This window comes from Bos mutus, chromosome 22, assembly GCF_027580195.1.
Source record: "Bos mutus isolate GX-2022 chromosome 22, NWIPB_WYAK_1.1, whole genome shotgun sequence".
Taxonomy (NCBI): domain Eukaryota; kingdom Metazoa; phylum Chordata; class Mammalia; order Artiodactyla; family Bovidae; genus Bos; species Bos mutus.
Window position 1 is genome coordinate 60336836 of NC_091638.1, and position 26597 is coordinate 60363432.

General features: G+C 55.9%; 1 protein-coding gene across 2 annotated transcripts in view; it reads right to left on the reverse strand.

The window, feature by feature from the left end:
• Positions 1–14976: 14976 nt before the first annotated feature.
• Positions 14977–26597, reverse strand: part of PLXNA1 (plexin A1) — a 62088-nt gene continuing 50467 nt past the window's right edge. The window contains exons 32-33 of one of the 2 annotated variants that reach the window (XM_070360231.1): positions 17293–17492; positions 14977–15605 (exon numbers count right to left, since the gene is read on the reverse strand). In XM_070360231.1, the coding sequence (XP_070216332.1) occupies positions 15539–15605; positions 17293–17492 (267 nt within the window). In that variant the 3' untranslated portion in view covers positions 14977–15538. The remainder of the gene's footprint in view (positions 15606–17292; positions 17493–26597) is intronic. The other variant, XM_070360232.1, reaches the window with a different exon arrangement.

Here is a 26597-nt window from a genome sequence, read left to right on the forward strand (position 1 = left end):
AGTGAGATGAGCCTCTCTCAAAAGGACAAATACTGTCTGATTCCGCTTACAGGCGGTCCCTAGATGAGTCAATCCATAGAGACAGGGGGTAGAGATGGGGCCGGGGGTTGGGAGAGGGGCGGGCAGTTGGCGTTTAACAGGGCCAGAGTTTCAGTTTCACAAGACGAAGAGTCCTAGACATTGGCCACATGATAATATGAATGCACTTAACACTAGAGAACGGTACACTTAAAAACAGCAAGGTCGGTAAATTTTACATTATGTGAATTTAACTACAATTAAATTTTTTTTAAAGAAACAGTAATTAGACAGTATATCCTTAGTGAAATAAATCTAAGAACTAAAAGAGGTAATAAGAGAGACTCAAACCAAAAAAAAAAAAAAAGTAATACAAGCAAATTTTAAAAAAGAACTGCCAGGACTTTCCGGGTTGCCCAGGGGTTAGAGTCAGCACTGCCAACGCAGGGGGCCTGGGTTCGGTCCATGGTCGGGGAACTAGATCCCACATGCTGTGGGGCGGTGATGAGGGGGCAAAAGATTATTTTTTAATGAAGAAAAGAAAAAGAACTGCCCACGGCGGGCTGCAGGGCAAGGAAGCTGTGTGCTCAGCTTCTACCTCCCGTTCTTCCAGGCTGTGACACAGGAGAGGGTCTCAGGCAGAGGGGCAGAGGGGCCAGGCACGTGGGGAGTGGGCATTCTGCGTGCAGCCCACCCCCGGGGCTGCAGGGTGGTGGGGTGAGGGCACCCCTGGGTTTCCCACACCGCCCTGTGGTCAGTCCTCAAGAGAGGCTGCCCTGCTTCTCCCGATGTCCAGGTGACGACCCCTGCCCGGGAGGCCGGCTGACCTGCCCAAGAGCACGGTCACGAGCTCGTGGGCTCCACTCCCACTCTGAGCTGCCCAGCAGGTCAGGCTCTGGCATTCAGGACAACCACGGGTACCCCCAGAGCTAGCTCTGGCAGGACCGGTGTGCCAAGGATGAAACAAAGACGGGTCATCCGAAAGGAGGCAGGTTTTCAGGAAAGGGCACCTCCATGGCTCACATCTGCTCTGTGTGCCATTGACAGAACAGAAAGCAGCCATCTGAGCCTCCCTGGTGGCTCAGTGGTAAAGAATCGACCTGCCAATGCAGGAGACACGGGTTCAGTCCCTGATCTGGGGAGATCCCATGTGCCACAGGGCAACCAAGCCTGTGCACCACAGCTACTGAACCCCCAGCACCCTACAGCCCCAGCTCCCCATCCAAAGAGGCCGCTGCCATGAGAAGCCCACACACTGCAACCAGAGGGGACTCCCTGCTCACCACGACCAGAGAACAAAGACCAAATATAATATTCAGATCAGATCAGTCGCTCAGTCGTGTCTGACTCTTTGCGACCCCATGAATCGCAGCACGCCAGGCCTCCCTGTCCATCACCAACTCCCGGAGTTCACTCAGACTGACGTCCATCGAGTCAGTGATGCCATCCAGCCATCTCATCCTCGTCCCCTTCTCCTCCTGCCCCCAATCCCTCCCAGCATCAGAGTCTTTTCCAATGAGTCAACTCTTCGCATGAGGTGGCCAAAGTACTGGAGTTTCAGCTTTAGCATCATTAGGACAGCCAAAAATAAAGAAAATAACACATAAAAGTATCTTATTAAAAAAGAAAACCACCACACAGCAGCTTGGCCCAAACCAGCCCCCAGGTGCTGACGGCTGCCCTCTGTCCATCAGCACAAAGGCGCAGGCCCCTGCCGCCCTGGCAGTCAGCTGACCACCCGGTGGCGGCCATGCCAGCCAGCTCTGCCCCCACGTGCTGACTGCTACCCTCTGTCCATCAGCGCGAAGGCGCAGGCCCCTGCTGCCCTGGACAGTCAGCTGACCACCCGGTGGCAGCCATGCCAGCCAGCTCTGCCCACCAGTGGGAGGCAGACAGGCTGAGCGGGGCTCTGGGGAGCGCTTCTTTGCTCCTAATTAAAGCCTGCCAAGCCTGGGGTGTAGCCAGGGTGGGTCAGTGCCCTGGGGGCTGAGGGTAGGTTGTAATTAAACCTCTCTGTTGCCATCTCTGGAAGCTCCTGACAAGGAAAGACCCACCAAGCACCCTGGGAGGCGGCCTGCCTACCAGTGAGGAATTATCAAATGAAATAATTCGATACATATTCCACTGAGGGGGCAGGGAGGGCTACCCACCCCCACCCACGGCGGGGCTGAGCTGTGGGGGCCCACCTCCCAAACTCCTGTTTCCCCAAAAGGCACAGATAAAGGCCTGACACACATTCCTAAGTGGTCTTCACAGGAAGGAGACCCCCTCCAGATGAAAGGTGCTGACAGCAAGCACACAGACCCGGACTGGCAGACACTGAGGCTGGGCCCTGATGCCAGCCGGCCTGGAGGACTGTGCACGGGCTGCCCACACCCCCTGCAGCCCCCCGCCCCCACCTGCCTGTAAAATCTCTCCCAAGAAGCAACAGGGAGAGTGTCCTCGGAGGTGGGCTGGCCGATCTTGCATGGCCTCGCGAAAAATGGGGTCCTCTCCCTCGCTGCAGCACAGGGTCAGTAGGTTTGGTTCAGCAACGAGGGCAACCTCAGCCTTCAGACGTGAGGTGGTCTTCCCACTGCCTGCCTGACCTGGCCAGCGGCTGCCCAGAGTGAGGGCTGGGGGGCGGGGACACCCCCTGGGCCTCGGCCTAGGGTGTTCAGGGCAGTGGTCGCTGCAGGGCAGGTCAGACCCCTGGGCTCAGAGGCCCAGTGAGTTTAGAGCTCGACCTCCCCCAGCACCTCGCTCCTCTGGGGCAGGTGGAGGGAAAGGAGCTGGAACTTTCCTGAGCCCCCCTTGCTGGGTGCTCGGTGTGCGGCAGGAGGCTTTCCCAGGGACTGGGGGTCAGGAAAAGCAACCGTCACTCAAGGTACTGGGCCCCACCCCCCCGGGTCACCCCTGGGCCTCCCCTCCTGGGCCTCCCCCACTGGGATTCCCCTCCCAGGACTCCCCTCCAGGGCCCTGGGCCTCCCACTGGGATTCCCTCCCAGGACTCCCCTCCAGGGCCCTGGGCCTCCCCCCAGGACTCCCCTTCTGGGCCTCCCCCACTGGGATTCCCCTCCCAGGACTCCCCTCCAGGGCCCTGGGCCTCCCCCCAGGACTCCCCTCCTGGGCCTCCCCCACTGGGATTCCCCTCCCAGGACTCCCCTCCAGGGCCCTGGACCTCCCGCAGCCATGAAGGGTCAAGAGGCCTCCGTGCAGTCAGGGTGAAGCCCTGCAGGGCCGCTCCCCCACCCATGCCTGGTGCCCAAGCGCCAAGCTAAACAAGTGCTTCCCGTGGCTCAGGGGAAGCCAGAAATTGGGATTTTTATGCAAACTACACAGAAGTCCCTGGCAGCTCAGTTGGTAAAGAATCCGCCTACCATGCAGGAGACCCCAGTTCGATTCTTGGGTGGGGAAGATCCACTGGAGAAGGGATAGGCTACCCACTCTAGTATTCTTGGATTTCCCTGGTGGCTCAGCTGGTAAAGAATCCACCTGTAATGCAGAAGACCTGGGTTCAATCCCTGGGTTGGGAAGGTCCCCTGGAGTAAGAAAAGGCTATCCACTCCAGTATTCTGGCCTGGAGAATTCCACGGGCTGCACAGTCCGTTGGATCGCAAAGAGTCGGACACGACCGAGTGACTTTCACTTTCACACAGAAGTCCAGCTGTGAGCCCCAAACTGAGACGGACAAATCACGGGAGGAAGGACACAGTGTCCAGCCTGGGCTGCAAAGATAACTGCAGGAGAGGGGAAGGGCCCCAAGGGAGACTAGGGACGGCGACCCCCGCCTAATGGGGGCCTGCGGCTCTGGGGTCTGTCAGAGCCCACAGGTGGGGCTGGCTGGGATCCGGGCTCCGCGCCTGGATGGGCGCCTGTGGGCAGAGCACGATTCGGGCCGTTTCACAGGCTCCGCCAGTGCCTGTGCGGACTGGCCGGTGCCCGGTCAGCGGGGACTGCGTGTTGGGTCCTGCCCAACTCTGATGCATGGAAGGCCAGACACCTGAGATCTGGGCTGATTTGGTTTCAACTGGCTTAAGCAGGGCCGCCCCCCTGCTCTGGCCCAGTGCAGAAGCCCAGTCAGGCCCGCGTCCCCCACACCCCTGCAGCCTGTAAGCCAGGACTCTGCCCGCAGGCCGCCCACAGTGCTGGGCTCCCAGGCAGCGGGGCAGCCTCACCCACGTGGCCGAGGGTGGACTGGACCCTGCAGCCCTCACCTCGGCACGGGAGGTGACCACAGGGCCTTTGAGGAGCTGGCCCTCGAGGGTTTCGGAGGGGAAGGCAGGCTGACCCAGGGCAGTCGCCTGTGGGAATGCTGCTAAGGAAACCATCAGAGGAGCCGTTCCAGGCCTATTGATCAGTGGAGAGGAAAGGGCCTGGGCGAGAACCAGGGAGGGGCGCGAGGGGAGCCGCTGGGGTGGGGGCGGCCTCCACGGGACACTGCCCTCGCCCACGCCCAGCCCCACGCCCCGCTGCGGCAACGACGGACCAGGCAGCGAAGGGAACATGCTTGAGAGCTGGACTCGAATGTGGGCATCGGGCAAGGGCCTCGCCCAGCTGAGCTGAGTTCTAGGACCGCGCTTGGGGCTCGGAGTGAGCAGGAAGCCAAAGCAGGAACCCCGATCGAGCATCCAGCAGGGGCACATGTGAGCACACATGCAACCCATTTCGCGGGGAGGGACCCAGCGCGAGGCCTGGGAGAGAACCCGCTGGCTCCACAGAGAACTGGGGGTCGTGCGACATTTGCACTGCTGAGCGCAGAACAGGCCTCCTCGGGGCCCAGGGAGCCGGGCCCCTGGCCGATCACAGCTGGGCTCCTCTGCGGTCTGCCCCCCAGGTCCGGGGGCCCCAGGGGTGGGAGCGTCCCCTGCAGCTCAGCGGCATCCTGGGTCCCCAGGCCCTCTGCCAACCTCAACCTGCCCACTCTCAGGCCAGCCTGTCCTTCCTGCCAGCCCCTCACCTGCCCGACCCCGGCCCTTGTGATGCACCTGACGGCCCACCTCGCTCACTGCAGCGGGCGCCCCTGTCCTGCCTGGGTGCCTGGCAGAGAGAGGGCCCCAGGGTGCCTACCTGCCCCAGAGGTGGCCTGACTGAAGGAGGACCTCATGGTTGGGAGCTTGCTTTCCAGCCCAAGACCCTCAATGCTTCAGCCTCTGTAGCTGCCCCCTGCCCCAGGGACCCCCCTCTGCCCCACCCCCACTTTGCTAAGAAGACCTCTCCGGCTCCTCCAAGTGTCTGGTACTCCCCTCCCCCTCCCCCAACGTGGCTCTCAGAGTTTCCATGGTCTCTGCCTGCCCTGAATGCAGAGCAACTGCCCCAGGCATTTGTAGGTTTCCCCAACCCTCGGGCCTTCACCCCCAGTTCCTGGGTGTGACCAAGCCTGGCTGCTCAGGGACTGTGTTTTCTTGAGTAGAGCGGGCATCTGACCACAGGGACGTGGACCTGTCAGAGCCAAAAGGCACGATCCTGGCACATTGGTGGCAGCTGTCGGAAAGAGAAAGTTTCCCACTTCCTTCATTTGCTGGAGTGACTCAAGAGACCACTGCTGGGCGCTGGCTTGGCTGGGGGGGGGGGCGGGTGGGGGTGGGGGGCAGGCAGGGGGCACCTCCCAGAGCAGAGCCAAAGGATGCAGAGAGGCCGGGGGCCCGACAGAAGCAGTTGCTCCAGACACCCCCAAGGCCCCCTTTCTGCCCCGGGGCCCTGTAAATGCCCCCCTTTCTGGGGCCACTTTGAGTCGGCTTACTGGCACTCCTGCCTCTGTGACCGAGTTCCACCCACTCACAGTCACGTCCGGCTCTCTGCCCTCAGTCTCCCCACAAATCAAATGGGAGGCCTTTGAAGCTCCTCTCGAGTCCTGCCCAGCTCTGATGCATGGAAGGCCAGACACCTGAGATCTGGGCTGATTTGGTTTCAACTGGCTTAAGCAGGAAAGGAGGAACAGACTGGCTCATGTAACCAAAAAGTCCAAGAAACAGTTTCAGATATGGCTTGATCCAGGTGCTCACCCAGTGTCTCTGTCACCACCCTCCTCCGGGCTGGCTCACGTGTCAGGCAGTGCCTGCCTGGCCCAGCACTTCCAGTCCACGGTGTAACCCCGGGCTATAAAGGCTGAGTGCCGGAGCACTGATGCTTTTGAACTGTGGTGTTGGAGAAGACTCTTGAGAGTCCCTTGGACTGCAAGGAGATCCAGCCAGTCCATCCTAAAGGAGATCAGTCCTGAATATTCATTGGAAAGACTGATGCTGAAGCTGAAACTTGAATAATCTGGCCACCTGATGTGAAGAGCAGACTCATTGGAAAAGACCCTGATGCTGGGAAAGATTGAGAGCAGGAGGAGAAGGGGACGACAGAGGATGAGGTGGTTGGATGGCATCACCGACTCGATGGACATGGGTCTGGGCGGACTCTGTTAGACAGTGGAAGGCTGAAGGGCCTGGTGTGCTGCAGTTCATAGGGTCGCAGAGTCAGCTGCAATGCAGTGACCGGGTCCCTGGAGTGTTCTGACGGGCTCTTCACAGAATCCAGCCCCCCACGGGATCAGGATGCTCCTGGGGCCAAGTTTAGTCACGTGGCCGAGTTAACAAGAAGATGGAAGCTTGAAATACCACCCTCTGGGGTACGGGGCACTTTTGAAAAGCAAAGGAGCCCAGAGACATCCTCCACACAGGCCTCCCTCCTCCCAGGTCTGAGGTCAGGACAGTGTGCAGCACGTGACCTGAAGCGCCACCCAGGCCGGGCTCCCTGGAGCCTCCCACTCCCTCCCACGGGCTCCTGGGCCTGCGGGAGAGGATCAGAGATGCCCAGCATGGCAATTCCGATTCACAGGCGCCTCCCAGAGCTGTCTCCTGGGGCCCCACTGAGGAGATTACGGCCCGTCTTTTAGTGAAACCCTGAGGCTCTGGGCCGGCCCTGCTAATCCCGACAAAGGATAACAGGCCCCTAATTAATTCTCCGAATCTGACAGTGGCGCGAACACCAGCCAGTCCGGCCGCCTTAATGAGTTTAATCGACTGGACTTGATGATTTTATTCGAAACCCAGGGCCGCAAATTAAGCTCTTAAAAATGCACTTGAACTTGATTGGCAGCAGTAATCCCAACAGTCTGTTTAATCCTTGGGCTGCCTGGGCAGGGGCAGTCCGTGCAGGACTGGGGGTCCCCTCTTCCTCAGCTCTGGGGTGAGGTTTTTCTGCCTTCTGACTCCGGGGTCAGCAGGGATCCTGGGAGCCAGGAGGCGGGCCCGCCCCTAGGGCCATAGGTGAACTCCTAGGTACCCGTCAAACCCCAGCCCAAACCTCTCCCCAGGGATCCTCCCCTGGCTCCCATCAGATCCACTTGCTCCTGCTGCTGGGTCCGCACGCGTGCTCGCCCCCTCCCAGGAGCAGTGGCCTCGTCCTGCCTGTCACCAGGTCCCAGTCCCCAACTGCGTGCTGCGTGCCGAGTGCTGGTGGTCAGCTTTGCACAGAGGGCCTGTGCACACCTGTCCCGCTGCAGGAGAGGGGTCCCCATGCTGGCTGTGGGGCTCCCCTCCCTGTGTGCATGCCCTAAGGTGGGCGGTGACCCTGCTAGTGCTGAGCTTTCTGTCTCTCCTGAAGGACGAGCCCGGCCAGCGCACTGGCAAACGGAAGACCCCGCGCAAGAGAGCTGGTGGTCCCAGCAGAGCTACCCTAGAGCAGCCGGCCCCAGTGGACCCACAGCTGACCACTGGTGCTGGAGGAATCCCAGCCCAGCCCACACCAGTACACACCGGCCCACCACCATGTGGAGAGAGAGTCAACGTTCTGCTGGGACCACCCTGTGCAGAGGCGGCCTGACACCCCGACGCAGCGGCACACTGCCCCCCTCCCTAGCGGGCATGGTTGCCTCAGGCTCCAGGCTCAGCATGCCCCCGGCCTGGGCCAAGCCAACCCCACGGCCCAGCATGAACACCCACCGCCCCGCCTAGTCCGTGACATGGACCCACCAGCCAGGCACCCACACTTCTCTTGGGGAGCAGGGCTGGCAGCTCTCATCCCCTCCCCACAGAAGGCAATGGGCTCTGTGACCAGCCCTGCAGATCCAGAGGTGGGAATGCTCTGAGTGCACCCATGCACGCCCATGTGCAAGCACACACACCAACACGGATCACCGACACGGGACACCAAACCAGCCCTCCTCTGGTCTCCAGACAGCTCATCTGCTGTCGTGTGCTAAGAAAGCAGCTTGAAGAGGATGTGGCAAACCGGCTTCTTTATACTTTCCCAAATGGTTCCCCATCGAGCTGGGGAAATGTCCCAGTCTCCAGGTATTTGCACAGCACTCTGTTGATGAGAACACAGGAAACACACCACCTACACTGCTCAGGGCTGCCTCACGGGGCAGCTGTGCGCAGGAAGTCGGAGGTCCCACAGGGCAGACCCTGCAAGCCCACCTCCAGGTCTGCCTGTGGACGCACCTGCCCACCTGCAACAGCGTCAGGGCAAGGCGGTCCCTGCCATGCTCACGGCAGCCACAGGACAGGAACTGCCCCGCGTGTCCACCCGTTTTCACACCCATGCGTAGACGCACGCACAGATCTGTATTTAACACCAAGAACAGCTGCAGAGGACAGTGGATGCCTGCTGTCCGCTGACAGGGGACCCCCTGCCCACCCACTGAGCCCTGTTCCTGCTGGCCCCATGCTGCACCCCACTTGCACGCACGCACACCTGGGGCTCCCCTCCCTTGGCCGCTGCTCGCAGAGCCCTGTGAAAACCCAGAGCAGCGTCCGGGGCTGGCCAAGCAGCACCACGGCCCGAGGCCCCCCAGGGCTCCCAGCTCCTCCCTCCTGCCCATGAGCCCAGGAAGCAGGAGGCTTTGATGAAATTTTCAAGCTCCATGCATTTTTCAGGAGGAGAACAGGATAGGGGGAGTCGAGTGTGGAATGGGAAGCTCCCTGGACACTCCCTGCAAGGGCTGGGCCTGGGCGGGGGTGTGGGCCCCAAGTAAGAGGCACACCAGCCAAGGCAGCCCGGCCGTCCGCCTCCCTCCTGTGGTGGTCTAGGGTGAGGCTGCTCCCCACTGCCCGGCCCTAGCCCATAACGCGGGCGGAGGGCAGGCAGAGGGCCAGCTCCCGGTGCCTGCGTCCTGGGAGGCTGAGGCCGGCCCCAGCACTCTCACATGCGGGCCTCGCAGCAGCGTGACCTCAGCTGCAGGCCTTAGTGCTGACCCTTCCCCTCCCAGGCCCCAGCTTCCACAGGCCACCGGCGATTCTGCTGCAGGCCGCTGGCTGGGAGCCCCCCTCACTCTGTCCGCCTGTCTGTCCACGTGTAAGGTCACCAGACAGCCCAGTGGCTGTAGCTGGGGGAGGCGTGGGGCTGCAGGGATGACGACGTGGCCAGGGCAGGCCCAGCGCTGGGCCCAAGAAGAGGCTTTGTTTCTGGAAATCCCTCCTTTTGGAGGCGTGGGCTTTTGGAGAAAGAAACTGGGATTTTACTCACAACTTTTAAGCTTATTATCTGCATGTCACTTTCCTGATGTCTGTGATTTGAACTGACCTTTCTTGAAATGTTACTTCACCTGCTCTTTTCCACCTTCTTTCCTGGTTTTATTTACCTTGAGAAAGGGTGGGTCTCTTCTGTGTTATGATGGGAGGGGGGTGTAGAGTCACATAAAGTGCTGTCCTTTTGTTTTACTTTTATGTTCATTTTCACTCATAACAACTCAGCTCTTAATTCTCATGTTCAGTCTGCGGTTTCATATACTTAAAACACTGTGTCGTGGGTGTTAACTCCGTCCTCACTCATCCTCGCTCCAGCACCTCGCGGGTTGCTTGCCATTATCTCTTCACCCTGAATCTCATTTTCATATCTTTTATGATTTTTTACATTCTAAAGACCTCATCTTTGTTAGGTTTAAGTCCCTTGTTTCAAAATCTTGTGTCAGGCGTTCTGATAACATCCATTCTTTCACTGTTACGCTTAATTCTATATTTTACCCTCAGCAGTCTCCCTGTGAGTCACCAAGTCTGCAGCCCCTCTTCTCACCCACCCCTGTGCCTCGGTGGCCTCCTTACGACCTCAGCTCCGCCTGGGACTGGGTGCGGGGAGCAGGGCTGTGGGCAAAGGCGACTCAGATGGGGTAGGGGTGGGGATGGGGTGGGTGGGGCGTGAGCGGGGCTAGCAAGGCGGGTAGGGATGGGGTGAGCGGGGAGGGTGTGGGTGGGGCCAGCTAAGTAGGGTAGAGGGGGCTGTGGGCGGAGCCAGCATACTGGAGGTGGTGGGCGGGGCTGTGGGAGGAGCCAATCCAGAGGGGATGGGCTGAGGTGAGGCTATGGGCGGAGCCAGAGGGGATGGGGCAGGGCTGTGAGAGGAGCCAGCACGTGGGGATGAGGTGGGCGGGGCTAGCACGGGGAGAGGCCACTGTTGGGAGGTATGGGTGGAGCCAGTAGAGGCTCTGTGGGTGGAGCCAGGACGGTGGGAATAGGTGGGGTGGGGCCATGGGTGGAGCCAGCAAGCTCAGTGCAGAGCTGTGGGCCAGGGGCGGGGCTAGCATGCATGTGTAGGGATGGGTGGGGTGGGGCTGTGAGTGGAGCCAGCACAGTTGGGGCGGGGCTACACTGGGAGAGGCATGGGTGGAGCTAGTAGAGGCGCTGTGGGCGGAGCCAGCCCAGAGGGATGGGGTGGAGCCATGGGCGGAGCCAAACAGGGGGTGAGTGGGGGCTATGGGCGGAGCCAGCAGAGGGATGGGGCAGGGCCGTGGGCGGAGCCACCACAGTGGGGTGGGGTGGGGTGGGGTGGGGTGGGCGGGGCTAGCACGGGGAGAGGGGCTCTGTTGGGGAAGCATGGGTGGATCCAGTAGAGGCCATGTAGGCGGAGCCAGCACAGCGGGAGTGGGTGGGGCGGGGCGGTGGGTGGAGCCAGCAAGTTCAGAGTGGAGCTGTGGGACAGGGGCGGGGCTACGGGCGGAGCCACCCCGCGAGGGCAGGGCCCTTTTCCCTCCACCAGCCTCAGCAACACCAGGATCCTCTCTGTGGCTCCTGGACTTGCTCCAGAGCCAAACCCATCTCTCTGGGAGGTGGTTTTCCAGATCCGAGGGGCCTCCACCGCCACGCACAGAGGGCACACAGGGGAGTGCGTCCTCAAGCCCCGGCTTGCCACCCATCATTCAGATGTGCCTGTAGGGTGGGGAGGTGGGCGTGCCGAGTTCTCCACACCCCGCCGACAGGGGCCTGAGTCCACCCGGGTCTTAGCACAGCGTGCCCACGCCCTGACCTCTGCGTGGATCTTTCTTTAAAGGTTCAGGGCAAGATTTTATCAAAATGAAACATCCCCAGGCTTCACTTTTAATGTACTGGGACAATAAGACAGAAAAGGGGGACCACTAAATTCCAATGCTAGACACACGCATCAGAAGAGGACGATGCAGCTTTGCAGAGCACCACCCCCCCTCATGCCAGGCTAACGGGGGAAACATCCACGCGACTATGTACAGTTGTCCTGGCTCCATCCTTCCTCTCCTCACGGTGCTGGAGGCCAATATCAGCACCAAGCTCAGTTCAGTTCAGTCACTCGGTCGTGTCCGACTTTGCGACCCCATGGACTGCAGCACGCCAGGCCTCCCTGTCCATCACCAACTCCCGGAGTTTACCCAAGCTCCTGTCCACTGAGTCAGTGATGCCATCCAACCATCTCATCCTCTGTAGTCCCCTTCTCCTCCCACCTTCAATCTTTCCCAGCATCAGGGTCTTTTCCAATGAGTCAGTTCTTCGAATCAGGTGGCCAAAGGACTGGAGTTTCAGCTTCAGCATCAGTCCTTCCAATGAATATTCAGGACTGATTTCCTGTAGGATGGACTGGTTGCATCTCCTTGCTGACCAAGGGGTTCTCAAGAGTCTTCTCCAACACCACAGTTCAAAAGCATTAATTTTTCCACCTTCAGCTTTCCTTATGGTCCAACTCACATCCAAACATGACTTCTGGAAAAACCATAGCTTTGACTAGATGGACCTTTATCGGCAACAGCATGTCTCTGCTTTTTAATATGCTGTCTAGGTTGGTCATAGCTTTCCTTTCAAGGAGCAAGCATCTTTTAATTTCATGGCTGCAGTCACCATCTGCAGTGATTTGGGAGCCCCCCAAAATAAAGTCTGTCACTGTTTCCATTGTTTCCCCATCTATTTCCCATGAAGTGTTGGGACAGGATGCCATGATCTTAGTTTTTTGAATGTTGAGTTTTAAGCCAGCTTTTTCACTCTCCACTTTCACTTTCATCAACAGGCTCTTTAGTTCCTCTTCACTTTCTGCCATAACAGTGGTGTCATCTGTATATCTGAGGTTACTGATATTTCTCCTGGCAATCTTGATTCCAGCTTGTGCTTCATCCAGCTTGGCATTTCTCATGATGTACTCTGCATATAAGTTAAATAAGCAGGGTGACAATATACAGCCTTGATGTACTTCTTTCCCTATTTGGAACCAGTCTGCTGTTCCATGTCCAGTTTTAACTGTTGTTTCCTGATCTGCATACAGATTTCTCAGGAGGCAGGTGAGGTGGTCTGGTATTCCCGTCTCTTTAAGAATTTTCCACAGTTTGTTGTGATCCACACAGTCAAAGGCTTTGGCATAGTCAATAAAGCAGAAGTAGATGTTTTTCTGGAACTCTCTCGCTTTTTCGATGATTCAACAAATGTTGGATGTTGGCAATTCGATCTCTGGTTCCTCTGCCTTTCTAAATCCAGCTTGAACATCTGGAAGTTTTCAGTTCTTGTACTGTTGAAGCCCCACTTGGAGAATTTTGAGCATTACTTTGCTGGAGTGTGAGATGAGTGCAATTGTGTGGTAGTTTTAACATTCTTTGGCATTGCCTTTCTTTGGGATTGGAATGAAACTGACCTTTTCCAGTCCTGTGGCCAATGCTGAGTTTTCCAAATTTGCTGGCGTATTGAGTGCAGCACTTTCACAGCATCATGTTTTAGGACTTGAAATAGCTCAGCAGGAATTCCATCACCTCCACTAGCTTTGTTTGTAGTGATGCTTCCTAAGGACTTCAAGAAAATTAAGAGATACCAAGGAAACATTTCATGCAAAGATGGGCACAATAAGGGACAGAAACGGCATGAACCTAACAGGAGAAGATATTAAGAAGAGGTGGCAACAATACACGGAAGAACTGTACAAAAAAGATCTTTGTGACCCAGATAACCACGATGGTGTGATCACTCACCTACAGCCAGACGTCCTGGAGTCCAAAGCCAGCAGGTGGACCTTAGGAAGCATCAGCACCAAGCTGTTCCTAAAAGCTAAGCCCACCCCGTGCCCCGGGGGCCCGCGTGTTAGTTTCCTGTGTGCACAGTCACCACAGATGCAATGACTTCAGGCAACAGCCATCTCGATCTCTCAGCTTCCTCCAGTCAGGTGCTGGCCTGGCTCAGCTTATTCTCTGCCAGAGGGCTTCCCAGGCGGATCAAGGTGCCAGCCAGGCTGGGGTCCTCCTCTGGGTTCACCACTGCTGGCTGCTGTGGACGGAGGCCCTGGCTCCTTTCTGGCTGTCCATGGGGGCCTCCCTCATGGCCCCGCTTTCTCACAGCCCAGGAACACACCCTCCTGCTGCTGTGACCAGGTCTGATCAGAGAAGTGATTACCCCACCACCCCTCTGCCATGTAATGCAACCCCATCAAGGGAGCAGCTTCCCTGTTGAACCACAGGCTCTGCCCATTTTCAAGGGAAGGAGATCACCTGGGCTGTGTGCCCCTGGGGACAGCCGTCCCGAGACGTCTCAGAATTCTGCCCGCTGTAGCCTGCAGGTGTCTCGGCATTCCTGAGGGCTTCCGATCAACAGCCCTGAACTCTTCATTAATTATGAATTTTGCCTAGCAACCATTGCCAAGCAACAACTCTTCAGAAAGAAATGTTCAAAGAATTTGTTGGTTGCTGCGTGGTGGAGATGAGGAAATGAGTGTCAGCGGGTGCTGGGCTGGCCAGCATGTGGGCAGCCCTCTGGCCAGGCTGGGCAAGCTTGAGAAAGTCCCATTACCCCCTCTGAATGTCAGGTTCTCACCTGTCAAACTGGGATTACATCTAAACTCTCTGACTTGAAAGATGAGCAGATCCAAGGCTGCAGGTGGGAGAGATCCTGGGGGAGGTGGTCCCCAAGTGCATCAGGAGAATGACTGATCCCAGCAGACATGTTCTTCCTTCCACACTCACTCAGCGCCTGCTTTGTGCAGGGCCCAGGGACCCCTCATCTTCTCATTCACTCCCTCCCTCAGTGACTCACAACGAAGCACCTGCTGTGTGTCCAGCATTGGGACAGTCGCATTCAGGAGATGGGAAAGAATGAACAAAATAAACAAGTAGTTATACAGCATGTCAGCTAGTGATGGTTCAGGGACGATAAATAAACCTGGAAGTGGGCAGAGGGCGTGATCAGGGGGACGCGGACTGTAATTTTAAACAGAGTGCTAAGGGAAGGTCTCGCTGGAAGAGGAAGCTCTGAGTAAAGACCAGACAAAGGTGAGGGAGCAAAGAAGGTAGTGTGAGTGCCTGGGGCCAGTGTCAGGCGGGGCCCCAGCAGGTACAGAGGCCCTGAGGCACAGCGGTCCTGCCTGAGTGGCCGGAGGCAAGCTGGGAGGCAGACCCGTCCGGAACACGCTGTGACAAGGCGTCTGAAGCAGCAGCCCCGGCAAACCCCACAGGAGTGAGGAGGGGCAGGTGCACCTCCCCTTTGGGGCAGCCTCCCCTCCCACCACAACAACCCCGAGGTGGATTCTGCCAAAGGACGGCAGGCCGGGAAGGAACGTTGTTCCCTGAGAGCAGAAGAGCACCCAGAAACAGCCCCACACGTCCGCAGCAACTCCGTTTATAACCAGGCGATGCTGCACGTCAGCAGGACAGGACGGTATTTAAGTGTAGACACATTGTACACACACGTTGATGTCGTATCACGTAAGTTCATAACAGAAAGCAAACGAGACTGCAGCGTGCATTTGCTATCATACAGCTTGAGAATACACAGGAGAAGAATGTTGTGAGGCTTCCTCATGTTGGTCACTCACTGGTGACACCCACCCAGCCCTCTGGTCCTCCTCCAGATGAAGCCCGCAGCTGCCACTGGCCACTGAGGGTGGCGGCCTAGGACACGTCACGCCTGCGGGCACACTTGCTCCCGCCTCACCAGGAGGGCCAGCGTGTGTGCTCCTACAGCGCCGCCAGCACCAGCAGCGGGAAGGGAGCCCGGACGGCAGGGCGTCGCAGAGCAGGAGGCGGGGGAGTGGGTGCCCCCACCTCCCGCCCCTTGATGCTCGTGGCCTGAGCTCCATGTCACAGGCCGTGCACTTACAGCGTCTGCTGTGGCCCACGAGCCTCTGCTGGCGACCTCTGGGATGCACGCCCGTCCTACAGACATGACGGTCCCACTGTTCTCAGCAACTCTCCACACAGCACTCACTGAGCTAAGAGGCTGGTGGTGCTGGACTGTGGGGAAAACCCTGTCCAGCGCCCACTCCTAGGTACGCTGGGGAGGAAGAGGAGAGGCCATGAGCTGATCTGCAGGGAGTGGAGCCCCCGCCAGGATGCTGAGGGGAGTCAGGGCCGTGGGGGAAGCTCCGAGTCACGGGGGAGACCCGATGACCGACAGAACCGTGAGCGACCACTGTGGAGACAGGAAAATAGCTTTAGGAATCAAAATGTAAGAAATTCCTATCAAAATCCTACTGTGACATTCGAGGAGAATAAAATCTGTGTTTTTAAGTCTCCGATTTGTGTAGAAATTCAAACAGAGCCAAGACAGCAGTGTCTAGCAGGGGTCTCTTGGGCGGGTTTAATGAGCAGGCAAGAGGGGCATGCAGTTCTCTCGTGGGTGGTCTGCGTGTAAGCAGCCCGCAGAGCTCCCCGCCCCTTGCTCTGAGCACAGGGCTGCCCGGCAGGACCGGCGTCTGGGTCTGCTTGCACGAGTCCTGAGTGAGGCAAGGTGAGAGAAGACCAGCAGAGGCACATGCTGCTTGGGCACCAGGCTGCGGTGCTGGCATCTACAGACCTAAAACCGTCACAGGGTCTTTAGTAAAAGGAGAGAGCTCTAAAGTGTCATCAAAAACAGAACAGTGAAATGATCGCACTACTTCCAGGTTATAAAGTACTATACAGCTATTAAAAAGGAGAGGCATGAACTCTGTGGGAGGAGGGGAGGGTGGGATGATCTGAGAGAAGAGCACTGAAACATGTATATTATCCTATGTGAAACAGATCGCCAGTCCAGGTTCTACGCATGAGACAGGGCGCTCAGGGCTGGTGCACTGGGACGACCCTGAGGGATGGGATGGGGAGGAAGGTTGGAGGGGGGTTCAGGGTGAACACGTGGACACCCGCGGCTGATTCGTGTTGATGTATGGCGAGAGCCACCACAGTATTGTCAAGTAATTAGCCTCCAATTGAAATGAATGAATTTTTTTTTTTTTAAAGGAAGGGGCAATGGGACTTCCCTGGAGGTCAAGTGGTCAAGACTGCGAGCTTCCACTGCGGGGGGCACGGGTTCACTCCCAGGTCGGGGAACTAAGATCCGCATGCCTCGTGGTGTAGCCAAAAATTCAAAAAACAACAACAGAAAGGAAGGGGCAGGCCTTCGAGGACTGACATGGGAGGATATCAGGGTCAGGAAGAAAGCGGGTCTGCTGCATCCTGCAGCCACTGCGGTCCCATCAGGGCGGTGCTACAGGTCTGTGAGGGCGACCATCAGGGAAGGCAGGACTAGGTGGGCCCCCATCTCCATGCAAACCCCACAGCCTGGCCACCCAGTGGGAGCTCTGGAGCTGAGATGGGCAAGCCTGCACTCCTGGACTGGCTCCCCAAGAGACACGATCTTGCCTCACAACCTGATGCCACCTGCTTACTCTCCTTGTGGGTGGGGATCTAGAAAGGGATCCACAAGGCACGCCCCATGTCTGCCCCCGTGGTGCGGTCACATTCTGGGTGGGGAGTGTGCCCACACGCGTGTGTGCTCTAGGTCTGTGATGACCCACACGCATCCACAAACACCAGACGCATGCACTCCTGCCAGTCGCCAGAGTGACATCCGGGAAGTGAAGGTGGCAGAGGGTGGTGAGAAAGCACCGCCTTTTCCTTTTACTTGACATGCTCCTGGGACGTTTAAAGGAGTTGTTTTCTATCTACTAGTTTTATATTTATAAAATAATTGAGGGATTTGGGATAAAGGTGGTAGACTGACCATATGAGTTTCTTTCTGCTTTCCCCCCAAGACCACAGTAAAAGAATTTAAGACGTTTAAACACTTGAACCCACACAGGAAACATCGGAGGCAATGCGGTGGCCAGAGGTTCTCTCACCTTTTGGAAGATGTGAAAAAGGACACCTGACTTACAGGCCAGGAAGGTCTTGACTCCAAGGGCTGGTGAGGAGAGCCACTGAGACTCCAGCAGGAAAGGAGAGGGCGCCAGGAAGAAAGAGGGCGGACAGTCTCCACGCATCCCAGCCAGTCCCTGACTCCTGGCGGAGGCCACCCTCGGGACAGGACTGCAGACTTGCTCTGTGGGGTGCAGAGTGGGGAGGTGAGTGCCCGGGGCACAAGGGTGAGGCCGGGGCGGATGCAGAGTGGCCACCCTCAGACTCCCCTGCCCACATACGGGCAGCAGGAGGCAGGCTATCCACCTCCTCCACCCAGTGGAAGACCAGACATCCAGTATTCCCCCAGAGTGCTCCTGCCGGCTCACCAATTAAAGCCCAGCCTGACGCACAGAGCATGCAGGTAGCTCCATTGTGAACGGAGTGCCAGGGATGACCAGACATATGCAGAAAGCCCAACATGAAGGATAGAGAACACAGTGACCGCAGAAAAGGAAAGTGAAGCAACCAAAGCGAGGCAGGAAGCAGACAGAGACCTTCCCCCAAAATGCCAACCAGTATTCTCACGGAGACACGAGAAATGCTACATGCAGTCCAAAAACAACACTATGCTCCTTTAAAAAGTAACAGTACCGAATGCTGGTGGCGATGTGGAGCAGCAGGAACTCTCAATTGGTGGTGGTGGGAATGCAAAGCTTTTTTGGCTTTGAAAGCTAGAGATTTCTAACAAAGCTCAACACAATCTTCCCGTATAATCCAGCAATCACGCCTCTACATATTTACCCAACTGAGCTGAAAACAAATGTCCAGACAAAAACTACTGCGATATTTAGAACTGTTAAACACTGGAAGCATTCAAAATATTTGTTAATAAGTGCATGGATAAACACTGCAGTACGTGCACACAACAGAATATTCAGTGATTAGGAAAAGAAACGAGCTATCGAGCCACAGACACAAGCACGCATGTGCACGGACAGGCCCTAAGAGCCCACTGCTAACTGAAAGAGGCCGGTGTGAAAAGGTCACACACCACATCATCTCAAAGTTACGACGTTCTGGAAAAGACAGAACTGCGGAGACGGTGCAAAGGCCGGTGGTCACTAAGCGCTGACGTTTTTAGGTGAAATTATTTTGCATGAGGCTACAATGGTTGGACGCAGGCCTATAGGCGCTGTCAAAACCCCAGAACGTACACTACACATGAACCGTGGACTTCAGTTAACCATAACGCACTAACGCTGGCTCATGAAATGGAACACGTGCACCGCGTGAATGCAAGACGCTAATAATGAGAGAGACTAAGTGTGAGAGGGGCTTCCCCGGTGGCTCAGTAGGAGAGAATTCGCCTGCCAGTGCAGGAGACGCAGCAGATGTGGGTTCAGTTTCTGGGTCGGGAGATCCTGTGGAGGAGGAAATGGCAACCCACTCCAGTGTTCCTGGGTGGAAAATCCCATGGACAGAGGAGCCTGGTGGGCCACGCAGTCCACAGGATCACAAAGAGTCAGACACCACTGAGCCCACGTGAAAAGTATGAGAAGGCAGATTATACGGGACTCTCCACACAATTCACTCAATTTTTCTATAAGTCTAAAAGTTCTAAAAACATAAATTTAATTATTAACTTTTTCAGATGACAGCTGGAAAAACATGAACTTCAACCTCACCTGTTATATAAAAATTAACTCAAAATGGATCATGGAATTTAATATAAATGCAAAACTATAAAACTTCAGGAAAAAAACAGAAGAAAATCTTCAGTATCGAGAGCTAGTGCTTAGACATGTCACCAAAAGCATGATCCATAAAAGGAAAAATTGATAAACTGGGATTCATTAAAATCAAACACTTTTGCTTACAAAGGACCACATTAACAGAATGAAAAGAAAGGCTACAGACTGGGAGAAATAGCTGCAAACCACCAGTCCAACAAAAAACTAGTTATCTAGAATACATAAAGAACTCCCCAAGTAAAAAGCCAAACAACCCAATTAGAAAATGGGCAAAAGACATAAACAGATAGTTCACTGAGGAAGACATACAGACGGCAAGAAAGAACACAAGATGTTCACCAGCATTACCATTAGAAAAATGCAAGTTAAAACTGCAATGAAATGAACCTACCACAAGAGCTGACATTTTAAACAATGACAAAACCGAATGCGGGTGTCAGTGCAGCGAAACTGTATTACTTTTACACGGCTGTGAACTGCGTGGTCTTTCAGGAAAACAGTGGCTGTTCCTCATAAAACCAAACATGTAAATATCATCAAATGCATCATGCATTTGTCACAGAGAAATGAAAACTTATGTTTCTGCAACAATCTGAATATTCAGAGCAGCTTTATTTACAAGCCCAAAACTGAAACATTTCAGATGTCCTTCAACAGGTAAATGGTTAAACAGACTGTGGTCCATCTGTTCCATGGAATCCTGCTCAGCAACAAAGAGCAGACTACGGACACCGGGACACCCAGGGTGACTCTCCGGGGGGTTATACTCAGTGGAAGAAAGCCAGTCACAGGAGCCTTCACACTACATGATTCCATTCACATACACTCTTGAAATGACAAAATTACACAACTGCAGAAGAGATGAGTGACTGCCTAGGACCAGGGAGGGGCGAGAGGAGGCTGTAAAGGGTGGTGCAGGGATCCTGGTGGTGAATGTTCTGTGTTCTGACTGCATTAATGTCAGCATCCTGGTTGTGATACTTTCCTGCGTCACCAGTGGGAAACTGGGTGAAAAACACAGGTCTCTCTGCGTTATTCCTTATAATTGCACGTGACTATCTCAAGATAGTCTCACTGGAAAAGACCCTGATGCTGGGAAAGATTGAAGGCAGGAGGAGAAGGGATGAGAGAGGATGAGATGGTTGGATGGCATCACCGACTCGATGAACATGAGTTTAAGCAAGCTGTGGGAGTTTCTGATGGACAGGGAAGCCTGGCGTGCTGCATTCCATGGGGTCGCAAAGAGTCGGACACAACTGAGCGACTGGACTGAACTGATCTCAAGATACACAGTTTAATTAAAAATATAAACTATGACAGTGCTGTTTAAAAATCATCTATGTGAGCACTGGAAGAGAAAGTTGAAGAAACCTCGTAGGAAGTAGGACAAAAGGAAAAGGAGATGGAAAATGGGAGAGAAAAAGTCTCCAAGAATTAGTCCAGATGGCCCCTCGTCTCTTAACCAGAGGCCCAGAAAGACAATAGAGAAGATACAAGGGGATAAAAACTGTTTGGATGCCAGGATTGGGGAAGCCACGTAGAACTGAGCCAGCTCGTGCTGACTCCCAGAAAGGCTGGGAATCAGAGACTCTGGGTTCCCCGGGGCTGGGGCTGGGTGGCCTTGCTCCCCACCCATCTGCGCAGCCAGGGCACCCCATTCCCCACCCGTAGAAGATGACAGAGGCCAAAGGTTCCCAAGGGCAGCTGTGAGGCTCCTAACTGAGGGAGTGGGGAGCAGCAGGAAGTCTACACACGGGGTCACGAGATTGCAGATCCCACATGCCATGCACTCACAGCACACCCACCAGGGGGAAAGCATGGGGTCACCACCAGGAGGAACACCCATCCACAAGACCCACCCCAAACACAGTCTCACGCATGTTTTCAGCTATGTGAAGTGTAATCCATGCACGGAGACGTGCCCAAACCACCCGTGTCCGGCTGGACAGACTCTCACTCACTCAGCACACCTGTCCCCAAGTCCAGGCAGCCCCTGCTCCCCGGCTGGCCCCGGGTGCTGACGTCTGGTAACACAGACCCCTTCTGCTGCTTTCAGGGTTCTGTAAGTGGAACCACGCGTGTGCACTGCCTCTGCATAACATCACATTTGTGAGAACTGCCTGTAGAAACATGTGTACAGATCACTCACTGTCACTGCCACACAATGTCCACTGTGGGATACACTGCTTCAACCATCCTTCCGTCCATGGGCGCTGGGGTGACTTCCAGGTTTAGCTCTGAGATACTCCTGTGTTTAATCAGCTTTTCAGATCAAATCAGTCACTCAGTCGTGTCCAACTCTTTGCGACCCCATGAATCGCAGCACGCCAGGCCTCCCTGTCCATCACCAACACCCGGAGTTCACTGAGACTCACGTCCATCGAGTCAGTGATGCCATCCAGCCATCTCATCCTCTATCGTCCCCTTCTCCTCCTGCCCCCAATCCCTCCCAGCATCAGTCTTTTCCAATGAGTCAACTCTTCGCATGAGGTGGCCACAGTACTGGAGTTTCAGCTTTAGCATCATTCCTTCCAAAGAAATCCCAGGGCTGATCTCCTTCAGAATGGACTGGTTGGATCTCCTTGTAGTCCAAGGGACTCTCAAGAGTCTTCTCCAACACCACAGTTCAAAAGCATCAATTCTTCAGCGCTCAGCCTTCTTCACAGTCCAAGTCTCACATCCATACATGACCACTGGAAAAACCATAGCCTTGACTAGACGAACCTTTGTTGGCAAAGCAATGTCTCTGCTTTTGAATATGCTATCTAGGTTGCCATTTAAATGTGAATAGACAGGTAAGGATCACCCAACATGGAAAACAGAGGGTCTCAGAGGACCTCCAATACAGGTTGCTGCTGCTGCTAAGTCACTGCAGTCGTGTCCGACTCTGTGCGACCCCATAGACGGCAGCCCACCAGGCTTCCGTCCCTGGGATTCTCCAGGCAAGAACACTGGAGTGGGCTGCCATTTCCTTCTACAATGCATGAAAGTGAAAAGTGAAAGTGAAGTCGCTCAGTCGTGTCCGACTCTTCGAGACCCCACGGACTGCAGCCCACCAGGCTCCTCCATCCATGGGATTTTCCAGGCAAGAGTACTGGAGTGGGTTGCCATTGCCTTCTCCGTCCAATACAGGCAGCAGAGCAAAACTTGAAAGTGAAACGAAAATGAATATCTTCTGAGCAAGGTGGAAAGATCCATAAAGGAAACAACAAAGGGAATTCAGGGGACAATTTCTAAGGAGTGCTCAGAAAGTAAATCTGTCGGAACACAAATTTTACAATGACACAGGATGATTGGAAGACAAATTTGAGGAAATCTTCCAGAGAGTAAGATAAATGGACAAAGAAAATTAAAGAAAACCAGGCTGTGGATCCAAGATGTCCAATGTCTGAATAACAGGAATCAGGGAGACTAGAGAAAACTCAGCACAGAAAACAATAAGAGAGAACATTCCAGAACTGAATAACCTTAGACACCACATTGAGACGCCTGGTGAAGGGCTCAAAGAGTGAAAACAGACCCAAACTGAGACACGCCCACACCACAAAGGCTTGTGTGGGGCCAACACAGGGCACATGAGGTAGGGAGGCCAGTGGCGTCCGCCCTCTCAGAGCAACATGGCAGCTGGAGGAGCCCCGTATACTGAGGGCAAGACTCCCACCTGGAATGCAGCACCCAGCCACGTTAGTATCAAGGATGAGTGCAGAACATGCATTTTAAAGGGTAACATAAAACACAGCATTTATGAGCACCACGGCCTCACACACACTGTGAAGGAGCCGCTGGAGGATGCACTCCATTACACGAGGGCACAAATCAAGGAGGGCCATGGGAACCCCAGATGTGGGGTGCACTCAGGACAAAGGAAACCACAGCACCCACTAGGCTAGCACCCTGGGCCCCAATTTAAGTTGGCAGATTACCTACTGTGTTTGAATAATAATAACAAATATAGGGCTATTCCAGGGGGGAAATGTATAAGGAAACAATGTGATCAGAGATACTATGAACAGGGCACAGGATATTTGCTTTAGGCTTGGTGGGCTATAATCTGAATTTTTAAACTATACACATTTCATTATGTTAAAAAATAAGTACAGAAAAAGTCTCTATTCACAATTCAATAAAATGAGGTAAACCAATATAAAGGCCCTTGACCTGGAAATTTTAAAGCTCTCTCTTAAGCAACATTCGGTTTAAAAAAGAAATCAAAACCCACATTTGGTATATCCAGATATACTAAAAACAGTACAGGGGAGTTAATGCTCCTCAGAGAAAAATTCATAGCCTTAAATATTCATGTTAATAAACTTGCAGCAATGAAAATAATTGAATTAAATATTCCTACAATTCTGATACCAATTCCAGTGTATGTGTTTTTATAACACCACCAAATGATTCTCCAACACCAGCTGGGAGGGGGGGTGCTGCAATTCAACCTGGTTGAAACTACCCGGAACGACTATCAAGTCAAAGGCTCAGTCTCACGAGATGTCCCACCTCTGTGCCCCGCCCCCAGTCACACCTCCAGACTGTCCCCGGGCTCCCCTCCTGCCCCCTGTAGACTGGATGTTCCTACGACCCCCTCCTCGGGTTCGGTTAATTTGCCAGCGAGACTCAAAGAGCTGAGAGAGACGTGTCACCTACGAGATAACGGATTTATTGCAGGAGATGACTCAGGAACAGCCGAAGGGAGGAGAGGCACAGGCGAGGCCTGGGTTGTTACAGACAAGATGACAAATGGCCAGCCCCACCTCAGCAAAGTGAGACGTGACTCCAGTCTCGGCTTGCCCAGAAACGGGGTCTCAAACCAGACCGCCCGCACCTGCCGGGGAGGCTCCTGACCCCGCTGTAGGACCACGGCCTCGCAGTAAGCAACCCGCTTCTCCGCCGGCGTCACCCTGCTGCCCTTAGAAGCCTTTCGGCTGGCACAGCCCCTCCAGGGCCTCTCCAGCTGCTAACGGGCTGCCGCCGTTCTCAGGAATGGAAAATGAGGCCCATCAGAGCTTTCAAACGGGCTCAGCTGAATTCCCTTTTCTGCCAGGAAAGGGACACAGGCTACCTTCCCCAAGCACACCCCACTCTCCGCGGATGGCCACGTGCTCACACACCAGGAAGCTCTCCGCAGCCTTTCCTTGCGGCTTTCTTGGGGGCCCGGTTGAGCAAGTGACAGCCCACGTGGAACTGATGTCAACCTCTGGCCCCTCTGCACCCCCTCCTCGGGGCGGGAGGGTGGGCGGCTCTGGAACCGAGTAATTCCAGCCCTCTAAAGCCCTGCGAGGCGCCGCCACCCTTACGGGACCAGCCGGCTTTCCAGGTCAGCTCAGGAGTGGAGACGTCCCCACCCCTCTCGTCACTGTGGACATCCCCAGGTTTCAGTCGCTCTGAGCCAGGCGTGGGGACACTGGAGACAGCGCGATCCCACTCAGGAGCCTACACAGACAACACGACCCCAGCGGCTCTGGCGAAGGGTGGGTCTTACCTTACAGCCCAGCCTTCCCGCCGAGCAGGGGGAGCAGGTGCGGTCCGGCGGCGCCTGCGGCCTGTCTGGGCTGAGCCGACCGGACTTGGTCCGACCACCAGCAGCCGGACAGGCACGGCCACGAGGAGCTGTCCCCTCCGGCCCCCCAGCGTGGGCTGGCCAGGCACGCGCAGCCACATGTCCCTGCCGCCTGAGGAGGACCACGTGGGAACGGCCCAGCGAGGCTCCCGGCATCTCCGACTTGGCGTGGCCGGTCGGGCTGCAACAGGCGACCCGCCAACATGCTGCCCACAAAGGCCTGGGGCTCGGGACCCGGGCGCTGCCAACTAGCCACGCGGCACTGCACGCGGGGAGGCGGCCACACGCTCCACTGCAACTCGGCCCGGGAGCTCGAAGCCACCACGTGGAGACCCGGCGAGGAGAGGCACAGCCGGAGCCCAACGCGGGCACCTGGCCAGCGGGGAGGCTTCCAGAAGCTTCCATGAGCCCAGGGCCTCCCGGTGAGTTCTGGGTCCGTTCTCCTCCGTGGACTCTGCGAGGTTCTGGGTCCGTTCTCCTCTGTGGACTCTGCGAGGTTCTGGGTCCGTTCTCCTCCCTGGGCTCTGGAAGGTTCTGTGAGCGCTCCGTTTTCTTCACCGGTGGCTCCACGGCCTCCAGGAGGTTCTGGGGGAACCCAGCCCCAAGTTAGACGCAAACCCAGGTGTGCGGGTGGGCGAGGAGCCGCTCCACGTGGGATCCAGAGCCGGCCAGGCGTCCACGCCCGGGAGCGAGCGCCTTGCTCCAGGCAGAGTGTGCGCCTTGCAGCGCGGGCTGCGGGTAGCTGGATCCTCGCGCGTGCGCGGTACCATGGGCGGGCGGGGCCGGGCCGCGGGAGGTCGCACCCAGGTGCCGGGATTTGAACCGCTTCGGGACTCCCAGGGTCCAGCCGTCTTCACGGCGCCTGGAGACCCAGCTGGGAAGGCGGGGGCCAGGCGGACCACCGGTCCTGGAGAACACGCTGCTCTGCGCCTTGACGGGGGTCCCCTGAGCCAGGTTTTACCACAGAGGGAGATTTCGTAGAGAATATTCCAGAAGCAGGACTCGGCCTCCCCGTTTCACTGGCCCAGAGCTGCCCAGGCTCCTTGGGACACCCCTCGGGGCGTTCCTTGGGGTGGGGAGCGGGGACCACACTCAACAGGCCTGCCCGAGCACCCACGTTCCCAGGCGGCAGCCCCAACTCCTGAGGCAGTCACTCCCTACTCCTCAGCTGCGTGGTCGTGACAAGTGCCGCACAAGGGGCGGCTTAAACGACAGACATTTATTTCCGTCCGTGCTGGACGCTGGATGTCCAAGACCCAGGCGTCCGCAGGACCGGTTCCTCCAGAGGCCGCTCGCCTAGGCCAGTGCACGGTCTCCCCGTGCGTGCACATGGACGACCCCTGTGCGTGTCTGTGTCCTGATCTCATACAAGGACTCCAGACTGGATTAGGGTCCACACTGATTTTCAGTCAGTCACCTCTTTAAAGCCCGGTCTCCAAATCAGAGCCTCATTCTAATACAAGGGGTTAGGACTTTCACATATGAATTTGAGCAGAGACATAATCCAGTCCGTCACATGCTGTTTAACTAGGGTTGCCAGATTGAGCAAGTAAAAACACAGTACACCGAGTTAAACTTGAATTTCAGAGAAGCAACACATTTCTGCAGTTTATCTGGGATTCAAATTTAACTAAGTGTCCTGTGTTTTCTCTGGCAGCCTTATGCTTAACAAACCACTCCAGATTCTGTGGCTTAAAATCACAAGCACTAATTACTGCTCACAGGCCTGCAGGCCAGCCGTTTGGGGTCAGCTGGCTGTAGGCTGGTCTTGGCCAGCCTTTCCCTGGGCAGCTGGCCTCTCCTCCACTGGGTCTGTCACCAACAGGTTGGCCCAGGTTTGTTCTTGTGAACCAGGAGAAAGTGACCCCTGCAAGGCCCTGGAGGCCTTGCCTCAGAACGGGAACACCAACATTTCAGCCACATGATGTGGGTCAGATCAAGTCTCAGGGTCAGCCCAGACTCCAGGGGTGGGGAGAGGGACCCTTCTTCCCATTGG